At 51.6% G+C, this 20,671-nt stretch overlaps 1 protein-coding gene across 1 annotated transcript in view; it reads left to right on the top strand.

The window, feature by feature from the left end:
• The first annotated feature begins 645 nt into the window (after positions 1-645).
• Positions 646-20,671, top strand: part of CD82 (CD82 molecule) — a 34,958-nt gene continuing 14,932 nt past the window's right edge. The window contains exons 1-2 of the mRNA XM_035550026.1: positions 646-798; positions 15,744-15,825. Of these exons, the coding sequence (XP_035405919.1) occupies positions 15,763-15,825 (63 nt within the window). The 5' untranslated portion in view covers positions 646-798; positions 15,744-15,762. The remainder of the gene's footprint in view (positions 799-15,743; positions 15,826-20,671) is intronic.

Raw genomic sequence — 20,671 nt, 5'->3', positions numbered from 1 at the left:
TTTCGCTCTGCTGGCCCGCAGTGCCCTGCTGCTGGCACGGAGGTGGCACGGCGGCGGTGGGCGCCCCTCCAAGGTGCGTGAAGGAGGCAAAGGGCCTGTGTTCGCCCGTTCTGTGGCCACAGCTTCGCGTGCTGCTTCCTTGGAAGGGTGAGGGACCTCCTGACCTTCCCTTGCCTTAAGGTTGGCTTGGCTGGTGTGGTTTTACTGCCTTTTAGATGAGGATTTAAAGAGGACCACGGTATTATTGCTACTAGATGGCCCTGTTACTGTTATTTTTATTTCTGTTGGGCCGAGGCGGGATCCCGGTGGGCTAGTTATTCCAACACCACGAACAAAGACCCAGTGCTGTGAGCTCGATGCCTGCCGCACAAAAGCGGGAAGCCGGGGAAACAACGCAATGACAGCGGGCAGCAGAGCCAACAGCCGCCCCAGCACCTCTCCGCCCCCGCTGGGACAAGCAGGCTGAAAAGGGCTGAGTGGGACTGGGACAGGGAACGCTGCTGGTGTTTACAGGGCTCGCCAGGGCAGCAAAATGCCCGGTGTTCAGCGGGTCGCGGGGCCGCGGTCACCCTGCAGAGGGCCTCGGCCTTCGCCTGGCACATGGGCGGGCAGGGGGCCAGGGGGCGGTGGGCAGGGGGGGCCCGCCCCGGGGCCGGCTGAGCGCAGCCGCCGGCTCCGCCCCGCGGGGTAGGGAGCCCGGTCGGGGACACGGCGGTGGAGGGAGGCAGGGAGGGAAGGAAGGAGGCAGCGCAGCGCCCAGCACAGCCCAGCACAGCCGAGCCGAGCCGAGCCCAGCAGGTAGGTGCGCGGGGCAGCCCGGCCCGGCGGGGGGCGAGGGCCGCGGCCCCTCCGCGGGGCTCCATGCCCGGCCGAGCCCCCCTCCCCGTCCCCCGGCCGCTTCCCGGGGGCTTTCCGCAGGGCAGGGCCGGGCTTCCCGGGGCTTCCCGGCTGGGCCTGGCCGGGAGCGGTGTGCCCCGGGGGCTCGGCGTGCCCCCGTCCCGTTGGGGCAGCCGCGAGGGGCCGTGCGCGCTCCGGAGCGTGGCAGCCCTGCTGGGTGTGCTTTGGCGTAAAATGGAGCGCTCGGTCCAAAAAAAAAAACCTGCCCTGGAACCGAAATGTTAGCTTCTGCCTTCCTGAACTGCACAGAGCTCGCTCGGGATGAAGTGTTCCCGGGGCTTGGACCAGCTCTGGTGTTTCCGTCTCCTGCGTGAGCTCAGAGCTTGAAACTTGTGCTGGAGAAAACCCTGCCGTTCGCGCCTCGGGCTCTGGTGCTTGCTGGCTGTCCGAGAAGCGCGGAGCAGAGGCGTGTGGCCAGGGTCCCGCAGTCTGAACGCCTGTCCCTGTGCCACAAAACCTGCTCCGAATGCCCAGCCCCAGAGAGAGGCACCCGGTGCGAGGAGCCATTTCAGAGGCTGCTTACCTGCATGTGACACAGACAGAGCAGGACGCGAGCTGGGGACTTGGGGAAAGCTCTCCCCGCAGGAGATCTCCATCCTTCCCCACTGAAGCTCCTCCCTTAAGAGGATTTATCAGCTTTAATGATGCGGCTCATCTGGCCTCTCTTCATTTCTGTTGTTGTCTCTGTTTTGGCTCTCAAGGGACAGACAGGTGTAGTGTGACCTGCGGCTGTGAGCTGGTGTGGGAGATGCTCCAGCAAGGCCTTCCTGCAGCCCTGTAGGGCTTTCTTGCTTCTGTTACCTAAGCCATCCCCTGCCTACAAGCCCCATTAAGTGTGTGTGGGGGGAGTCGTATGAAATTCCTCTTCTGGCTGTAGCTAAGGAAAGGTTTTACCCCGCTCCTGCATCTCCCTATCCTTGTCTCAGCACAAAGGTTGCCAGGGGCCCTCTGGGGCTGCGAGCATCCATCCAACAGATGTTTGACTTGGAAAGGCACCTGTGGAAGTTTTTCAGACCTGGTAACCCCAGGCTCCAAGGCACTTTCCAACCCAAGCCATAGCTGTGGTCTTTGGTGTCTGGTGGGATTGTGGGAAGCATCCAGCAGTGGTGTGAAGGCGGCTGCTGCTGCTGCAAGGACCTCAGGCACTGATGGTCCAGGACCTGTTACGGGAAATCCAAAGTGGCAGTGTGAGGTGGAGCATGTCCAGTGCTATACGAGGTAGTCAGTATTGGTCTGCTTGAGTGGTGCCTGAGGCATGGCAGCTGCTGCAGTCGTTATCTAAGAAGCTCTGTCTTGTCCTGGCCTGGATGTTGACCCAAAGAGGGGCTAAAATGAAGGAAAGGTGAAGAATTACAGGCCGTTTCTTGGCACGGAAGAAAAATAACGTGGGAAGCGAGGCCAGCAGTTCCTGGATGAGCAGTCAGCTGTGGCAGAGCCTGTTTGCTGCCCAGCTCCGTGCTCTGCTGAAAGTTCCCTGGATTATCAGGGCTGAGAAACACCGAGGTGGTTAACGGCTGACTCGCACCTCCGCAGGGTGATAAGTGAAGCGCCGGGAACTGCATGCTGGAGATTGCTTAAATCATTGCTTGCACGCGCTGACAGATTCAGAGCTAGCGAATTTCCTGGAAGACAGATGAGGCATTGCTGTGGGCAACTCTGCGAGAGGGACTGGTCTGCGGGCGATAGCAGAGGAAGGGAATAAAACCCAAGCCTGTTGAGATGGATGGGGACCAGAGCCATGCTCCGGTGGGGTCTTGTCTCTGTAATCAAGCATGTACACAGCAGAGCCAGGGAAGCTGGGCTGCTCAGTGCTCATCCAAGGTAAATACAGGGGAAAGGAGGGAAGGAAACTAAGCCAAAGGCAGGCTTTCTCCTGGGGGAAGAGGCACGCGCGTGGGCTGTCTGGTTCTAGTTCTTTTCTCTCCTTGGTGGAGCTCCAGAACTGGGACACCACCAATTAAAAGCGAGTCAAATCAGAGCGTGGTGCATGTACTCGATTTCTGACACTTGCTGCAGAGGTAAGTGCCCTGCCTGTCTTTAAGGAGCTCAGCAGCTGTGCTGTGCCATCGGGAGTGTTGTAAATAGCAAATACCACTAGTCCTTTGCCTAAGGACACTGCTGGGCTGCTGTTTTAGTTTCCCTGCAGCGCAGCAAACAGGTGCATAACAAAGGGCCTTTTACTCTTTACTGCAAAGTTGTTGCCCAGCTGCAACAGACTGCTGATCTCTTGCAGTACGATGATAATCCTGTGGCCATGTGTACCGGAGAAATGCTGAGCTGGAAAGAGCTATACACGTTAGGATATCCAGCAGCCCAGAGATTTGAAGTTATATAATGCAGAGTTCCCCTCACAGGCAAAAATAATCCCACTGAAGTCAGGGGGAAGAGTCTCCTGAGCAAGCAAAGGGAAGGTTGAGACTTCGGAGCAGCAGCTCTGCGCCTTCCTACAGCTTGAATCCATCCTCCTTTGGCTGCCCAGTAGTGGCCCTGGAGGTGATTTGGGAAGGGGGAGGGAGCACTGGTGCGCTGTGAGGTAGTCCTGCCTGCTGACAGCAAAGGAGCCTGTTTCCAAGGCTTGCCCTAGAGAAGGGGTTTGTGGTCACCAGATATGGCTGTGTCCTCTACTAGCACAAAGGCCGCTGCTGTCATCCCATAATATAAGAATATGTAAATCCTGAGCACCCGGAGCCAGCCTGTCTCCTGTGATGGATGAGTAGCAATTTGGTTGGAGGTCAATTGTGAAGCCTAACTTAACGAGAGGAGCTCTACTGCTGCATAAAATGGCTGAATGCTGCCTTTCAGGCATTCACGTTAGTCCTTTCCAGGACATTCCTGTAGCTTTTATAGCATTTCAGTTTCTGGGTTGCTAGGTACTCTAGTCTTAGGCAAAAATATCCATGTTGGGAATGTTTTACTCCCTACCTTATTTTTTCTGATTTCTCCCTGATCCAGCAACTGACTTTGCGTTGCTTGGAACACGAGGGCTCTGCAATGTGTGCGATCAGAAATTGAATGTGGAGGGGGTTTTCTGTACTCGGTGGTGGCACTATCAAGTGGTGGTGGCACTATCAAGTATGAATTGGGACTTAGGTCCCTTGAGCTCATGTGCCTGCGTTTGAAACGTGTCATGCGATCTTCTCTGCTCATCTCCGTCCCGCTTGTGATCAAGCAATCTGTAGGCTCCTCTTCACGTCAGAGGATGCTGTGCTGGCAGGACGCCGTCCCTAACGCTGTGGTTATAACTTCCCATTGGGTCTGAGGCTTGTTTCGTGCTGGCAGTGTGGCGCAACCGGGGCATCCTGAGTGCCGTGGAGCTGGTCATGTGTCGGCATGGACTGGGTCGCTGGCAGCGAGTCAGTCGTGAGCGGCTGTGCTGGAGCAGCCTCAGCTTCCCAGCGTGATTTACTGAGCAGGCTGTCTCCTGTCCTCTCAGTCCCTTTCTGTTGGCTTTGATCGCTGAGCCAGGCCCCTCTTTGTACAGAAGCATGGATCCAGAATACTGACAGGCTGAGGAACGGGGCAGGTCAGCACAGCTCAATTCCCCCCTGCTGTTGCCTTGAGTTTTGCACTGACCAAGCAGAGACAGCAAATGCTTTACAGCATCTACACCATGCTCAAAGGGCAGGCAGTAATTCTGATTATGCTCATTTCTGAAGTTTCTCTGGGAAAAAACAACCAGACAAAAAGGGACTGCCTTGAGGTACCTTCCCAACAGCTGGAGAAGCTGCTGAGCTCTTTGCATTCAGGCTCCTTTCTAATGCAGGCTTTGCAGAGATACCGCATGTGGAATAACTAAAGAGCCCTCCGAGTTGTGCAGTAAATCCGTGTATTCCCTCAGGAAGCTCTTTTAATTAGAGAAGATCTCTGCTCAGAAGCTGCTGTGCAGAACAGCTCGCCGAACCAGCAGCTGCCTGCAGACCACAGCGCCCAGGAGAAGCCCTGGTGGTGGAGCACGTGAAGCAAGGTGATGATGGCACAGCCTTCCTCCTCCTGCTCCTGCAAGGCTTTGCTGTTCCTCTCCAGGAGCTGGGGCTTCCCAGAGCCGCTGCCGAGAAGAGGGAGAGGGGTCCGCTCCTGCCTGCCCTAGGGACCCGGCACGTCAGAGCTTCCTCTCGCCCACTGCTCCCCGGGGCGAGGTGCTTTGACTCACAGCTTCCTGGAGCGGAGCTGGGGGGACTGAAACGCTGCTGCCGAAAGTACCTGGGGATTTCTGTATGTTAGAAGTGGCATCAAACCGGCTGCTGCCTTGGCACAAGAGGCTATTTCAAGGGAGGGCTATTTCGAGGAAAGGCAAGCGGCTTTAATGCCCGAGACCTCAAAAGCTCCTTTGATACCGCGGTTCTGTTTGTGGTTTTGGAGGCTGATCGTTGCTGCATTCATTCCCAGCCCGTCGTGTCGCAGCTTCGGAGCCTCCAGGGGAGGCTAGCCTGGGTTGTCACGGCAGTGGTTTACGCTCGATCGTGTTGTAAAGCAGTCAGTTCCTGCTTCATGTCAGTTCCAGAGAGATGGGAAGCTTCCCATCCAGCCCAGCTGGCGGCTACGAGCAAGACCTAGCAGACTATATACAACTAGATGCTGTGCACCCGGTGTTGTCCCATGGGAATCTAAACAGTTGCTCCATGTTTGCTCAGAAAAGAGAGGACTTCTGCCACAGGGTGTTTGCTGTCAGGAGAAAGAGCCTGCAGAGAGGTGACCGTGTGCTTGCCCAGCATCTTGCTGGAGAGCTCCATCTGCCTGGGCTGCCGTCCTGCAGTGGGTCATTTTCCTCCTGGCTAAGGAGGAGACCACTTGTTGTAAGTTGGTGTTGTTACTAAGTTTGGTTTGATAAATATTGCAGAATTAACGTGAAGTGGAGATGTTTGCCTTCAGGGAGTGGGCTGCGGGGGAAAGAATGCAAAATGGTGGGACAGAAAAAAATATTATAAATAACTGTCTTCAGCCCTATTAAAAAGTAATGTTAGCCTGAATCGTAGTTCACTGATTAAAGACAAAAAAAAGAGCCTTGCTTTTTTCCCCCCTCAAAAGTGGGATCATTTATCTCTGCATTGAGACTTAGTTGATGCTTGTGAATTCACTGGTTATTCTGGATGAAAGTTCATTCTTTTAAAAAAAAAAAAATTTCCAAACTGTTATTTTCCATCTCTTCTAGCTTTGTTCCATCAAATAGTCTTCCAAAATATTTGTGCTCTAAATTTAGAAAAGGAGACCCTTTCTAGCAAGCAGTAGAGGCCACCCAGCCTCCCCTGGTTCTGGTTCAGCCCAGCCCGTGTTCCAGGCTGCTGCAAGCAGAGCACCGTGCGTAAATCCCCCAGGACAGCAGGGAGGCCCCTCCTTTTCCCAGAACAGGCCTAGCTCTCGAAGCCTTGCTGTCTATTTTAACTGCCAAATTCCTGGGGAACTTATCCCATATGTCTGCTCCTCTTGGCTTGAGGCAGCCCTGTCCATAGCCTATGCATGCAGTGCTTCGGAGAGTGGATTGGTTTTTATCTTTTTTTCTCCTGCTTGGTGTTCGGTGGAGGAGTGATCCTAACTGCAGGTGGCGGGTCTGAAACTGAGTAATGTTCTCACGTGGCTCCAGATAAGCCTGCAGTGACCGCCTGCCTGGTAACCCAGCACTAAGCCAGGGAGCAAGACACCTGTGTGCACCCTTGTGTGCAGTGCCCTCTGCCTCTGCTTCCAGGGCCACCTCCGTCAGAGTGAAACTGAAAGCCTTGGAGCCTCTCTTCCAGCTGGTCGAGCCTCGTCCAGAGGCAGTCTGTGTCTGCTGTTACTCCTTGTTGTGGCATTTCACTTCATGAAAGGCTTAGGCTAGGAACGAAGCTGCTCTGCTGCAGCCTCTGTAAATGCAACCTCTTTCAGTGCTGCCCTTTGCTGTGAAACGCTTCTTTCTGTTCCAGTTTGTTCCTCCTGTAGGAAGGGCTTGGAGCGAGGAGACAAATCCGCAGAGGTGGAGGGGAAAAGTGCTAGGCAGCGCTGCAGTACATCGTGGAGACTGCAGGAGCTCCTGCTGGGACCAGCGAGAAATTGCTTCTGAGCAGCATCCTCAGAGCAATCGGATCAGCGAGTGGTTTGGCTGTTGTGGCCGGGTGCCGCCAGTTACAAATCTGAAACAGGGATCTTGGAGGGGGGGTGGAATGTGGTTGCAGGTGGATATTTTTTATTAGAAGGGAACAACTCAAAACATCTGTGCTCTAAACTCTCGTACTTCAGGGCTCTTCTTGCCCTTTACCCTCTCTGAACCCTTGTTTCGGAAGGAAGGTCTGCTTGAGACAAGAAGGGTCTCTCCAGCGTGAGCTTTTTTAGTAGTACCGCCTTTCCCTTTTCATTCGTGCCCGCTGGTAGTGTCAAGCAGTGTCTGCGGCCTGAAACTCAGGATGTTGCGAAATGTTTGTCCTCCAGCTGTGACAGCACTGCTCTATGGGGTGTAGGTCTGGGTCCGTGTCAATGTGGCCCTGCTGAGGAGGAATGGTTGTTACAGACGTCCAGCTACGGTCTTCTGCGCGACGTTCATGCATAACAGTGCCAATGTCCTCAATATCCTAGCGTGAGAGCAGGGAGGTTGAGCAGCTGTAGGCATACAGGCAGCTGGTAAACGGGGAGGGTGCTGCACTTAGCAGATGGTGTATTTGTCAAAAACAAGGCTCCTGAGATCACAAGTAGCAAGGAGCTTGTTTCTGGGAACGAGCCAGAAGGTGCAGCCCTTTGTGGGCTGAGGCACTTCTGTGCCAGCAGGACTTGTGCCGCTTCCCAGCCGTGCTGGACCTGCCGTAGTCCTCCAGCTCTGCGTGGTCTGTGGGGTGAAGGGTTAACGCTGCGGGTTCTTGGGATCAGCGCCTTGTTGTCAGCAGAGGATCTGATGCAAAGCATGTGATATGATTAGACTAATAGCCTGTCTCATCCTCGTTGGAGAAAGCTGACTTAAGTCTAAAGCTCCACAAATCATTCAGAATAACAAGCCAGAGGACTCTCCTGTTTGCTCTGCCGTGGTTTATTTGTTGTTCTTCCTTTCTGCCACTGCGAGATCACGTGGACGGGCCCTAGGGGGAGACTCCTGGTGCCAGGAGATGTGCAGCCCCCGGAGAGCTGGTTGTGCCCAGCAGCGTGGGACCTGCACGCTCTGGAGAGCGCTCAGTTAACCTGGCAGGGCGTCCGCGTTCCTCCCGAGGCTCCGGCCCGGGAAGCACGAGGGAGTGCTCGTCCTCCTACGTTCCCCTGGGCAGGAGATGTCTGGTGCTTGGCTTCCAGCGGCCTCTGGCTCCAGCTGAGGACTGAACTCTTGGAAACCCTGCTATTGCTGGGAAGGGCGGTGGACGAGCACAGCTAGGGTTAGCTTCCTTCCCGTCGGGGTGCCAGTGCCCTGGCTCTGCTCTGCCCCCTCCGCCAGTCTGCGGAGATGGATGCAGCCGGTGGGGAGCTAGGGAGGGTTTTGTCTTCCCTTCTAGACAAGCTGTGCAGCTGGCAAAAGCTTCCTGTCTCTAAAGTAAAGCCTCTCCCTCCACACCTTTACTACATCCTCGCTAATTCCTGGAAGGAACCCCAGAGGATAGGAAACCTCATTTCCCAGTTGAGGCAGATGCCTGTAGCTTTTTAGAAACATGTTTGGCACGAGCGTGCTGAATTTAAACACCCTCTAGTTATCTGCCCTAACATCTGAGAAAATGGAAGTGACTGAGAATCAGTTTGTTTAGAAAGGGAACCTAACAGTAAAAGTCCTTGACTTTGACCTCTTGCATCTTATGGTAGGAGGAGGCAAAGATAAAAATCAGTTTTACTACCTGGCTCTTAACTGCAGACTCAGGGAATCTGTCTCTTAAGCTGGAGAAAAGCTCACATGAAGGCTTTCTCCTCACCCACAGAAGTGCTTGTGCCACGGAGCCTGAGTGATCTGGGCAGGCAGGAAAGGCTGCCGGGTCTCAAGAAGGTATCTCCAAGCCAAGTGGTGTTGGGAGGCGTTGTGCAACCTCTCAGGTGAGTCCTGCTGGCCTCTGAGGAGCTGCTTGCACGAGGAGAGAGGCTTGGGAGCCTGTCCCGTGTCCATACTTACACGGGGGTTTCCAGGTCTGATACCAACAGCAGGTGCTTGGTGGTCCCTGGGCCCACCGGCCCCACTGGTGGACTCGTGGGCTTTGTGCCTCCACGGGGAGGCCGTGGGGCACAGCAGTGCTGGGGGCACTGCCTGTGGCATCTGCTGCAGAGGGCGAGTTTAGGGCATAACAGCTCCCAGTGAGAGAACAAAGCTGAACTGGCTTCTCTTTCGGAGCCATTAAAAAGCCGGCATGGTCGAGTGACAGAGCTGCCCGACCAGTTTCCTGAAATGCCTGTTTTTTCACTGTGCTGCGTGCTGTTTGTAGTCACTGTGGAGACCTCCTCCTGGCCTCTACCTGCAGTGCTTGCTGTACAAATAACAATCTGGTACGCGGTAATCAGGAAGCAAAAAAAAAAAAAAAATCCACTGAACTACTTTTGGCTTTTTCTACTGTCTGCTATTTCTGGTAAGTTTTGTGGTTTTTTTTTTTTGGGGGGGGGGGGTTGGCAAGGGAAGAACCAAAAGAGTTCTGGGATAGGTTGTGTGTTTTTTTTCCCCTTTTTTTTGGCAGACCAGTATCTTTGGTCTTGCTGAATGGAAAGATTTGCTTAAACTGGAGAAATGGAGTGTCCTGCAAATATTGTCATGCTGTGCGAGCATGACTGTATAGACTGAAAATAGCAAAGAACTTTCCCCATTTCCAAGTTGTAGGGACTGAAGACATACTTAAATGTTGGCTTTCAAATGGAAGTGTGAAGTCCAGATGTCCTTAAAATCTGAGTGCATCCCTTGCAAACATGCAGAGTTGTAAACGGATGCTTCTAAAACCTGCTTTGCTCTTTGATACCAAAATGTGGGTTGGTTTCTTTTTAGTATGTGACAGTGGTTTATAAATATCTAATCGCTTCCTCTCATGCATCAGAAATGTATTTCTAAAATACGTATTTCCGTTTTCCAAAATGCACAATGCGTGTGCTGTTGCAAAACATGCTGAAAAACCTTCGTGATTATTGACAGTCCTGAGGGTGCTTCCTAATCTAGGATCTCACAGGATGATACTGTCAGATTATTGAACATAACAGTGTAGTAACTCCAGAAATGAGGCAGAAAAAGCTTCATGTCTTATCTGGTACACTGGGGGAAAAATCTAGTTCAGCAGTGTAAGTTGATGAAAGTTGATTCCTGAGAAATCTGGTCTTTGAGTGACATTGCCAACTCTTCTTGCTCCAGTCTGTCCCCCTCTTACTCTGGGGTTAGCAAGCATGCAAGGACTGCATGCGTGCCTGAGCCTCTGACGACGTGCAAAGGTCTTGCTCATGTTATGAGGCAGGTACGGTGACACCCTGCTTGGCGAGCGCTAGCGAGATCAAAGTCTGCTGGCTGCAGCAGTTACAGGCTGATACAGCTACGCTGCTATCTCCCCGTGCTGAGCCCTCATCACAATTTCCTCTAGCTTTAAAGGCAGTCGTTTCCACTTCAGAAGCAACTAGCTCTAGAGTAGATGTAATGACAGAGTTTCTTCCGCATAACTTTTTTTCCCCCTCCTGTTTCCAGAGCTTGTATTACTCAGAAGTACAGGTTTTTTGCTTTGCCCTGGTGCTTTTATTAGGAACTGTAGCTGACACAGTGACATTACTGCGTGCATAGATCTGCACCCACAATGACATTACTTCGTGCATAGATCTGCACCCACAAAAGTGGCCTGTTTGAGGTGGCAACCTTAATTAGCAGCCGTAATTTTTAGAGTCCAGCTTCTCCCTCAAATCTTTCTGCTGGAACTCAAGAAGAGACACCGCTTGGAAAATCTGCACTGTGAACATGATCATGTTTACGCTTTCAAGGTCACTACACTGCTGGTATTATCTCAGTGAGCCTGAAGAAAAGTTCATTGAATTCAGACCCGGATATTTTATTGGCTCAGCAGTTATTTGCTCACGGGAGACAAGCTGTACTTCCCAGGTGTGCTAAAAGCCCAAGACCTTTGAATTTTAATGTCAAGGAGATGAACTCCGTTGTATATTCTTTGTATGTTACCGGAACTGTGCCCTCGGGGCAATGTTGTACCTGGTTACTGAGAGGCTTAGCAACTCATTGTTCATTAACCCGTCTGTTGTGTGAAGCTGTCAGGGCTCTCCTGCCAGTGACCAGGAGCCCTTCTGACTGCCAAGAGCTCATTCCTTACCTTCGTGGCTAGACAAACGTTCCCAGCAGCTGGGATCAGTGGGGCGAGGGCTCAAAATCCAGCGGCGGGTGGGCTGTCTCCTCCCCTGCCATGGCAGATCCTGGCCCTCAGGGGTGCCCCTCTCCAGGTCCCCTGGGAGCAGGGGCAACCGTGTTGTGAGCAGCTCCTGATCCTGGCTGGCTTCTGTCCCCTGGTAGGCCACTGAGCTGGTTTCTGGGGTAGGGAATCCTGCAAAAAGACTTTGATCTCCTCCTAACCTGGTAAAAGCTGGTAGCAGCATATCCTATGGGTCCTGCCGTTGTTTTGTGTCCCCTGGGGTGGTTAGAGCCTGAGAGGTGGTAGCGGGGGAGCAGCTGGCTGAAGTGCAAAGAAATAACCTGCAATTTCTTTGTGGTCATTCCCTTCTCTTAAGGGAGAGATTCGAGGGGAGAGGGACCAGCACCTTCCAGGCTGGGCATGTGCATTCAAACGTGAACCTTCTTCTGCCCAGCTTGGCGTGTCGGGGCCGACTGCGCTCTCTGAGAGCCTGCGGGAACTTCGGACTTGCTTGCAAGTGTACTGAGGTGATTTCCACAAGCTCATCTACTCTGGCTTGCGTTAGGGTTGTTCCCACTTGTCTCCTCTTTTGCTACTCTGGTAAAATGAGCCCCGTGTTTGTGCTGCACGGTAACTTGGCGGCTGAGGTGCCTGAGGTGCCAGAACTCATCAGGAAGCGACCCGCGCTGAGGAGCGAGGGTGGTGCCGCAGACGGGAGCTGTGCTCTCACGGCAGGGCCGCATGGCGCAGGCACGTATCGCGCTGCCCCCAGCCAAGTATCGCAGACTTCAGCAAGCACCACGCATGCGGCGCCGGCTAGGTAGAGGCTGCGCGGGATCTAGTTCACGACAGCAGAGCTGCAGTTGGAGCAGCTCAGCCTCTCTGCGCCTCGACTAATGTGGTTATAACATCCGCATGCTCGCTCCCTCCTGCCTGGCTGCACGGTCACGGGTGCTGCTCGCCACGGCTGCTTCCTGAGAGAAAGGGGCTGGGGGCGCCGCTCTGGGGGCTCCTCTCACAGAAGGAGCTGCTCCCCGAGCCCTGGTGGCACGCCTGTGCAGCTGCTGGCAAAGCCGGAGCCTGCCTGCCCCTCCTCACACACGTATCCTGGATTTCGTGCTCCACGTACCAGCTTCGCTGTCATCGCTCTTGCTGGGAGGATGACAGGCGTGAGAGCTGGAGGTGGCGAGGTGGCAGGATGCCATCTCTCGGTGCTGCTTAGCCTGTTCAGGCTCGTCTTGTGCCCTGCCTGTGGGAAACCCCAGGGGCCTGGGTCCCCTAATGCCTCCCTGCTGCTGTTAGCCCTCCCTCCACGTCCTGGGGCTGGAGCCTGGCTAAGACAGACCTAGGATTCGGCTACACCAAAGCAAACCAAGTCATGTCAGCAACCAGGATTTTACTGCAGTAATGCCTCAAAATGGTGAGCAGCTAGACGGGCATAAGCAGTCCTGAATACCTTTACAGGATGGGACACGAAGCACCGAGAGAAACACCACTGTGTAGGTTGACCGTATGGTCTCTTATGAAATCCTCTGCAGAGCTGCAATCAGTCTAGAGAATGACATGGAAAGTTGGAGGCGTGTCAGTAGGATTGTTGAAAAGCCTGGGTGGGACTGCTTAGTAAAGAAAGGATGTGGTGAAAGCATGTACAAATTCAAATGGTTAAAGCAGTTGGGGTGGAGAGGAAAAGAAGTGAAACAAACAACCATGGACAAACAATTGAATTAAAAAGTTGCAGACATTGTATATTAAACCTTTGCACGCCTTTCTGCAGGATGTTAAGGCTCAAAAGTTATCCGACTTCAAGAGGTGAATGGTCAGCTCTGACTGCCGTAGTGCACGGACAGCATTATTTTTAGACAGTTTTTTTTTAAGGATAACAGAAGAATTGGAAAATGTAATATTTCAGTATGTGGAACCCTGAGGTATGCTGAAAGCTCAGAGGAAAAAAAAAACTAAAAACCTGTTTTGCTTCTGGCTTGAACTGTCATTTGAATTATTTCTTTATGGCCAGAAGCTATGAAAGAGGTATATCTCCCTGTGGCGAGAGTGGTGCATAATGCTGCAATGCACAGTTAGTTTTTGGGTTTCTAATAAAATATTAAAGCTAGCGTGCCTTACACAAATAGCTGGGAGTAGATGAGCCTTGAAAGCAAATCTTTTACTCTGTCACCTCAGGCACAGCTTCGTCCCCAGCAGCTCTTTTCAACTTGTATGACAATATAATTATCTTAGATAACTATTGTAATGATCCTAATAGTTCTGGAAATCTGTTTTCCTGACTAATCAGAATAGCACAGGGCTGAGTAAGAAACAGCACGTGGCTACTCAGTTCTAGGAAGCAAATATACAACTGCTGGGAATTGCTCCTCAAGCTTGGAAATAAGGATTGTACCTAAGATGGGACATCTTATGGAAAGAAGGCCGATGGCTTGTGCAGGAGCCGTCTAGCTTATTTTGTGGCTGGGTTGAAGAGACAAAAAACTCTTGCATCCCCCACAACAGACATTCATCATCGCCTGGGGACCTGGCTGCCTAAATGTTCTGGTTGGATTGCCAGGCTCCAGTTTGAGATACTATTAAGAGGAGAAGTGTTCATGGTGAAGCCAGAAAATAAGCCAGCTGGAAGGGGAAACTTGTCTTGCATATCCTCTCCAACTACAGTCTCAAGCGTTGGTCCCTGCCAGGATTCATGGCCTGAGAAACCATTCCTCCTCCTGCAGAGGGAAGGAGGGGAACAGAGGCTGGAGGAAGCAATGTTCGTGCTGTCCCTGCTCAAATATTTGCTCTTTTCTGAGATACCTTCAAAGGGCATTGTCCTCTTTGGGTTATGGCTGTTGTCTGATGGCAAGCTGGCAGGTTATTTGTGGCAGGAGGGTGCACTAACTTAAGTGAGGCTTATTTAATAAACTTGCTGCCATTAACCAAGGGTGAAAATCTACTAATAGTGTCTTTACTCACTTTTCAGAGGTTGGTAGTGGTGCAACTGCAGTACAGTTCATCTCATGCTGGAACAGAACCAGCAGATGGCCCCACCTGGGGTACTGGAGATGGGAATGCAGTGTGTTTGGTATCTGGTTTACGTATGGACCAGAAACTGCTATAGGATTTTTCCCTGGTTTATTTGAAGGATCTACTTTTGGCTCTGTGGATTGCAGCATTCTGACCTGAGGAGGTAATGGAATAGAAGGTGATGGAGATGTTGCTAGCCAGGTTGTGCAGCTGGGGCTCCTTTCACGTGACAATCACTATATAGATGAGATTTTTTTTTAAAGATCAGCCTGTGGCACAGCTGGCTGAGATTGAGGTGGGAAAATGACCCAAAAATGCAGTGGTGTCTTGTTAAGTGCTGTGCAGCTATGGGCTTAGAGCAACTTCTAGCTGTGGCATCCCTTGAAGTCTGAGCAGCAGAGTTGTCTCCAAGCACAGAGCTCAGGCTCTGACTCCCTCCTGGTAGTTGGAGGGTGACCATTGCTTGGTGGGAACACTAGCCAGTTGCAACAAGGCCTGCATATCAGTTTAGCTCCAGAATTAACCTAAATTTTTAATGAGATTAAGCAAAAGCCTTTGATTGAAACAAAAGAACGTGCGGTGCTCCAGTGACCCTCGGTACACCCTGGCTGGTGGCAGGAAGCCCTGCTGACCTTGCTTTCCGCGGGTCTGGTTCCTCCCAGACCGGGCTGGTTCCTCCCAGACCAGGCTGGTGCCCCCAGCCTAGTCCTGCTCTGCCTGTGGGTGTTGCTTCTTAAGGCACTGTGGGCTGTGCGAAGCAAGGAGCTTGACAGGGCAAATTTTAAGGAACTCCATTCCCTCCCCAGGGAACTGGGCATGGGGGAGGAAGGAGAAGCAGGAAGGCTGACCCTGGGGACATTCCCCTGCCTGTCCCCATGTGTCAGCTGTGCTGCTTCCCCACGGGGAGGCCAGCATCCCACCTCAGCAGAGTCCTCGTACTGCTTCACACTTGGGAGGCTGGTTTTGGAAATAGGGACCTGTTGAAACTTCGCCTGTCTGGATCTTGCAGCAGAAGTGGCAGGATGCAACTATGGAGCAGGCTTGCTGGTCCTCAAGGGTTGCTAAGCCATCAGGCGTTGAGTTGTGTGCACAAACCTTGATTTTAATGCTTTTAAATTGACCCTGTGGCCTCACTCTTCACTGTTGCCTCAGCTGATCAGGGGTCACAAAGAGATGAGCTTTTTGCGGGGAGAGAGCTGGCCATGTCAGCTGTTTCTTCAGGTAAGTGCATCACTTGTCTCCATCAGGGCTGGTAGCTACGGTTGGTTGATGCTGTAAATGAGAAGTCCATCCAAAGTACTGATGGAATTACTGTATTTGTGATCAAGTCCCTTCTAGAACTTCTGATAGCTCTCTGTCACTCTCTAGGAGATTTTGGCAACAGCAGCAGTTTGTATTTTAATGACTGTGTTGTCTGTTGTGCTGCCCTGAAAAGTCAACTCAGGTGGTCTTCTGTCGAGCACACGCTTCTTATACGCTTGTTCCGAGTCCTGCCGAGAGATCCCGAGCTCTGCCTGGGGTGAAGGTGTCATTCAAACTGCCTGGGGGACTTTACACTAACAGCTGGGTGTCTTTCTGCTTTCCCTTTAGATCCTGTAAGTGAAAGAAGATGGGGTCCGGCTGCCTGAAAGTCACTAAGTACTTCCTCTTTCTCTTCAACCTCCTGTTCCTGGTAAGTATTGTGGGTGTCTGCAGAGGAGGTGGAAAGGCCTGAACTAAAATTAGCTGGAAAGGTGTTTTTTTTCTGGGTGTTGGCCCAGTGTGTTGGCTAAATAACAGAGCCAGAGTTTTTGCAAGAAGGGAGGGAACCCCTGAAGCTGGGGGACATCGGAGCTGCTGGGCGACTCTAAGGCATGTTGAGTAGCTCTGCTCCCAGTACCCACCTGCTGTCACCAGTGCACACAGCTCACTTCCTGCAGTGGGAAGGGAAAACCAGAGCTACTGGCTTTTTCTGGCAGGAGAGTAGTTGTAACTTCTTTCTCTGCCACATCTGCAGCAGCAGCTGAGCTGCCCCTGGGCAGCAAAGCTACAAAACCCGCTGCGTGACAGCAGTGTCCTCCTAAATAGGCCAGACAGGGCTTCAAAGAGCAACTCTAATTTTGTTTGAGTCCCAAAGGCCGGTTCTGATTTTTAACAAGGTGAATTAGTCCAAGTCCCCTATTTGAAATGGAACCGGGTGGTAGGGGAGACGGGGGCAGGCATGGCTGAAGAAACACAGCAGCCCACTGCATGCAGTTATTCTCAGGTGTGAGGCTCAGCAAAAGGTGATCCAGTCTGAGCTCCTTTTTGGATCAGATTGGGTCTAGGAAGGCACACGTTCTCATGTGCATCCTATTGTGAAGTTTAGGTACTCTGTGTGTCGTGAACAGTGAATCTGTGTGGGGCCAGTGGCAGCACTGCTGATGCTGCCCTCCTGAAGCCCAGTGGTGTGCTGGGGAAGGGCATGGCTTCAGCTTTCCACATACCAGCAAGAAAATAGCCTATCTGATGTTCTACCCTCTGCGTAGCACGTAAGGGGAAGGAAGGGCCAGGCAGGGAGGTAAATCAAGCGTGGTAAGGTGAGCACTGCTTTCTGGTCTGTCCCTGAACACAGCCTCACTCACCCTTCCTGCACGCCTGTGCTGTGCTACAGGCACTGGAGCATGGGCTGAAGGCACATCTGGATCTGGTTTCTCTTGGCTTTCTCTGCTGGCTTCTTCCTCTCACGTGCTGCTTCCATTTTAAGAGAAGTTACCTACTGAGGGCTGATGGTCTGGGTGCTCAGAGCGGTGATGGGGTGGTGGGGAGGGGAAAAGGCTTAGGGTGACACTAGATCTTTCAGATGGTTTGGCCTGCTTTGTGAAGTGACAGGCACGGTACCAGGACTCAGACGGCTCATAGACCAGCCACAATCTTTCCTCAAAGTACTATCCTTTATTTCCTCTTTAGTGGAAGCTTGTGTTCTGTTATTATCTGCTGGCAACTTGTGTTGGAGGGGAGGCAGTAGGGAAAACGAGTTCAGCCTGCTGTGCAGCCTGGGCACGGTCTCCCCATCAGACTGCACTGGGGAAAGGAGCTATTTGCAGCTGCTCTGTTCTGGTCGGGAACCTGATGTTTCTCTAGAGCAAAGATTTTGAGTATGTGCCGGTTTCAGCTGATGGCAGGCTTTTTGCACGTGCCAGATATTGAGGAAAGCGGTATCCCTTACTCTATTGCTGTCATAGGAAGTAGGTGACATGAGAAGCTTTTTCCTGTTACAGTTGTTCAGGTTCGGAATGGGGATGCTCAAGCTTATACACTGTGGGTGCTTCTAGATCAGCGTTACTCTCACAGAGAAACTCCTCCTGGGGAGTTGCTGCCTCTGCGATCGCACCCTGTGTGGACCAGCCCTCTGTCAGAAGGGTGTTCTCCAGCCTGACGTGGAGCTGATGAATTAAACCTTTAGAGACGCGAGTGACTCTTCTAGAAGTTAGTCATTGAAATAGCATTTCTTTACAGCTCGAGGACTTTGAGAAGGTCCTTTGCTGCAGCTGAAGTAGTTCAGGGACTTAGTAGCACTTTGCAGCCTTCGAGTCTTATTTCAGGGGAAGGTTTGACCTGCTTTGATTAAAGGGAAGAAGTTTATTTGGACTGCTTACCTACTTGCCTCAGAAGATGCCAAAAACATAACTTTAGGGTATAAACTTAGTTTCCCTAGTCAAATTTTTACACATCTCTTCCTTCTTGGGTAGCAGACATGGGCCACAGCAGATGCTTCTCCTTAAAGGGAAAACACTTCACTCGAGTTCAGCTTCTGGAAGCTGTTTAGAATATATAACCATCTGTCCTACTTCTAACACCCCTGTAAGTGGAGCAGAAGGCTGCTACCTGAATCAAAGCCTTAAGTATAAGAGCTCTGCTGTCGGCCTCTGTGCCAAGCTTGAGGCCACCTCATGCCCTCTGGGCTGAAGGAGGGCAGCGTGAAGAGAGGACAGCCAGAGACCGGCTGCTGCTGCTGTTTCCAGATTTTGGCCCCATCAGTGGCTTCTCTTGGAGCAGTGTTGACGGTGATACTTCTCTAGACCTTGGGCTCAGCTGGGCCTGAAGTCCAGTAACAGCGTGGTTCTTCTGTACCTCTCCTCACTGGACTGTGCTGTGGGAAGCTGCTCGCCCTGCCTCGAGGGAGCCGCCTCCTGGTTTGGGTTTGGATGGGGGTCTTGCTGAAGTCTGGGGTGACAGCTGCACCCCCTGAGGTGAAGGGGAGACATCCACACGCCGCTTCAGGAGTGTAAAGCAACAGAGCAGAGGAATTCAACTCTAGGGACAGCAGATGTGATTTCTCTGTGGAGGGTCTGAAGCTGAGCCAATGGCAGAAGCAGCCTCGCTATGCTATGGAAAATCCTACAGACGCTGAGCACAGATACTATCCTGCTAGGAGGTAAAAATACCATTGTAAGTGGAGCAATGTTTTCTCCATGTGCTTTCTTTTCTTACTGCCTTCCCCTTTTAGTGTTTTCAACAGCAGCTCCTGGCAAATGCACGAGCTGTGGACTAGAACAAGATCAGAGTGAAAACAGGCCTTGGGAAGTCGGCGTACCTCCTAACAAACAACTTCGCGGGAACCCAGACCGGCAGGAGCTCTGTGTTCTGTCAGCAACAGCAAAACTTAGGTGGCATCTCAGGGTCAGCGAGCCAAGAGAGATGTCACATGAAGACGGGTTTGCATCTTTGTTCGAGACAGATATTTTATTACGACTCGTTTAAATGTGAGACTGCCTCAAACTGTCAATTCAGCAGTTCCTGTGAATACAAAGTTTGAGGGGAATTTTTTTTAGGAGCCTCCAGCTGTTGTATGTACAAGGGGCCTTTCTGGTTTGATCAGCAGATGCGGTGCTGCTGTGCAGCACGTCAGGACATGAAGCAAGAGGGGATTCTTGTTACTGTCATCTTGTCGAGATTTTTATTTTTTCTTCCTGGGAAACAACAGCAGCATGCTTTCTGCTGCTGAGTCAGTTGGCTTCATCACTCTTTCAAGCATTCAGAACTTGCTTGGTGACTTTCTAATCCTGCCACCAGAGCTACCTTTGTGTAATGCCCTCTGCCAAGCCAGGAAAGCTTGCAAGCAACTTACTTCAGTGTTGCTGTATCTGTGCTCTGAAAAGCATCTTTGTATGAGAAGCTGAAGTATAATGTGAGCTTTCAAAATGCAGAGACAATGCCTGGCCATATAGCTGTCTCTGCCAGCCTGCTTCAGGTGGTGGTTTGACATTTTCCTTGTCTCCCAAATGTCTGAGCACTCTCTGACGAAGCACAGGATTGCCATCTCTTCAGACCTGTTGATTTATTTAGTTTTTTGCTTCATCCTATTCTGAAATCCTGCTGGTGGAAGAACCACTGCCTGCAGCTCGTGTCCTTTGGAAGCACCTCACTTACTCTCCTTGTCCTTCCCCTGTTTATTCAGCGTGTTTTAGATCTTTGTGCATGTGGTTTCCAATACTTCACAAGTTTTAGTTGTCTGAAGGGCCCAGGTCTTGGCTTCTTATCAAACCTGCAGACTTAAAGACTTCCCAGCATAATGACTTTATTATGGTTTAATGGTGTTCTGCTCCTGATGGAGGAGTTGGGGTGACCTCCATGTACAGTGATACCTAGAAGCTGAAACAGCATGTTCCCCCATCCACACCCCCTCCTTCAAAACAAGATGCAAAAGCTCATCTCTGGCCTTCTCAAGTCAGTGTCTGGATTCAGCAGAGTACTCACAGGGCATATTGCTCTACTAATCCTTCCCCTAGATAAAACTGGGGAGCGAGGCAGAGACTGTGGCTGATGTTTCACAACAGTGGAGTCTCTGTTGGTGGAAAGATGTGTTGGCTGGAGTACTTGAGGGGCTTAGGTATTCTGGCATAAAGTAAGGTCACAAGCCAAAATGCCTAAGCCTGGCTTTGGAAGAGGAAAAGCCCTTCACTCATGGGAACCTGTATGCAAAGTGAATGCTACTGTTTTTGTGCATTTTTGTGGGCTGGAGCCATAACATCAGAACAGAGCCTGACAAGCCCAAGATTTCCTTCCTGGGAAGGTTCCAGCTGCCAGATATCTAATCCTTCGGCAGCTGGCTTCCAGCCTGGTCCCATACGGTCAAGGATTTCTTTATGCAAAAAATGTTTCAAATCACATGATAGATGTTCTTGACCTTCTTCAGTTCTTCAGAGAAGAACTCCGCACTTACCTTGTGCACTTACCGTGCGCTTACCTCGTGCAAAGTTCTAGCAGCATCTGCTCATCAGGCTGTTTCGAACCTTCCACCTATGCATCATGTACTACTTAAATATGGTGTGAAGGTCTGCCAAACAGAACCTGGGGTTCCTGTGTAGTTGGCTGAAGCTCTCTTCCTGGAGTCATGCTAATCCTGTTTTTGTTGGGAGGAGTACCATGGGGGAGATGGGTGGGAACAGCAAAAGAATGGTTGTTTTTCCTCTGGAAATATGAAGAATGGTGACTGCTGCTTCTTATACCTGGCTTATTAATTTAGACAAATACTTTTTTTTCCCCTTACTCTTTCA

This window comes from Cygnus atratus, chromosome 5 (assembly GCF_013377495.2).
Source record: "Cygnus atratus isolate AKBS03 ecotype Queensland, Australia chromosome 5, CAtr_DNAZoo_HiC_assembly, whole genome shotgun sequence".
In the NCBI taxonomy this organism is placed as follows: domain Eukaryota; kingdom Metazoa; phylum Chordata; class Aves; order Anseriformes; family Anatidae; genus Cygnus; species Cygnus atratus.
The sequence above is the reverse complement of the archived record's forward strand: the minus strand, read 5'-3'. Positions and strand labels throughout refer to the sequence as shown.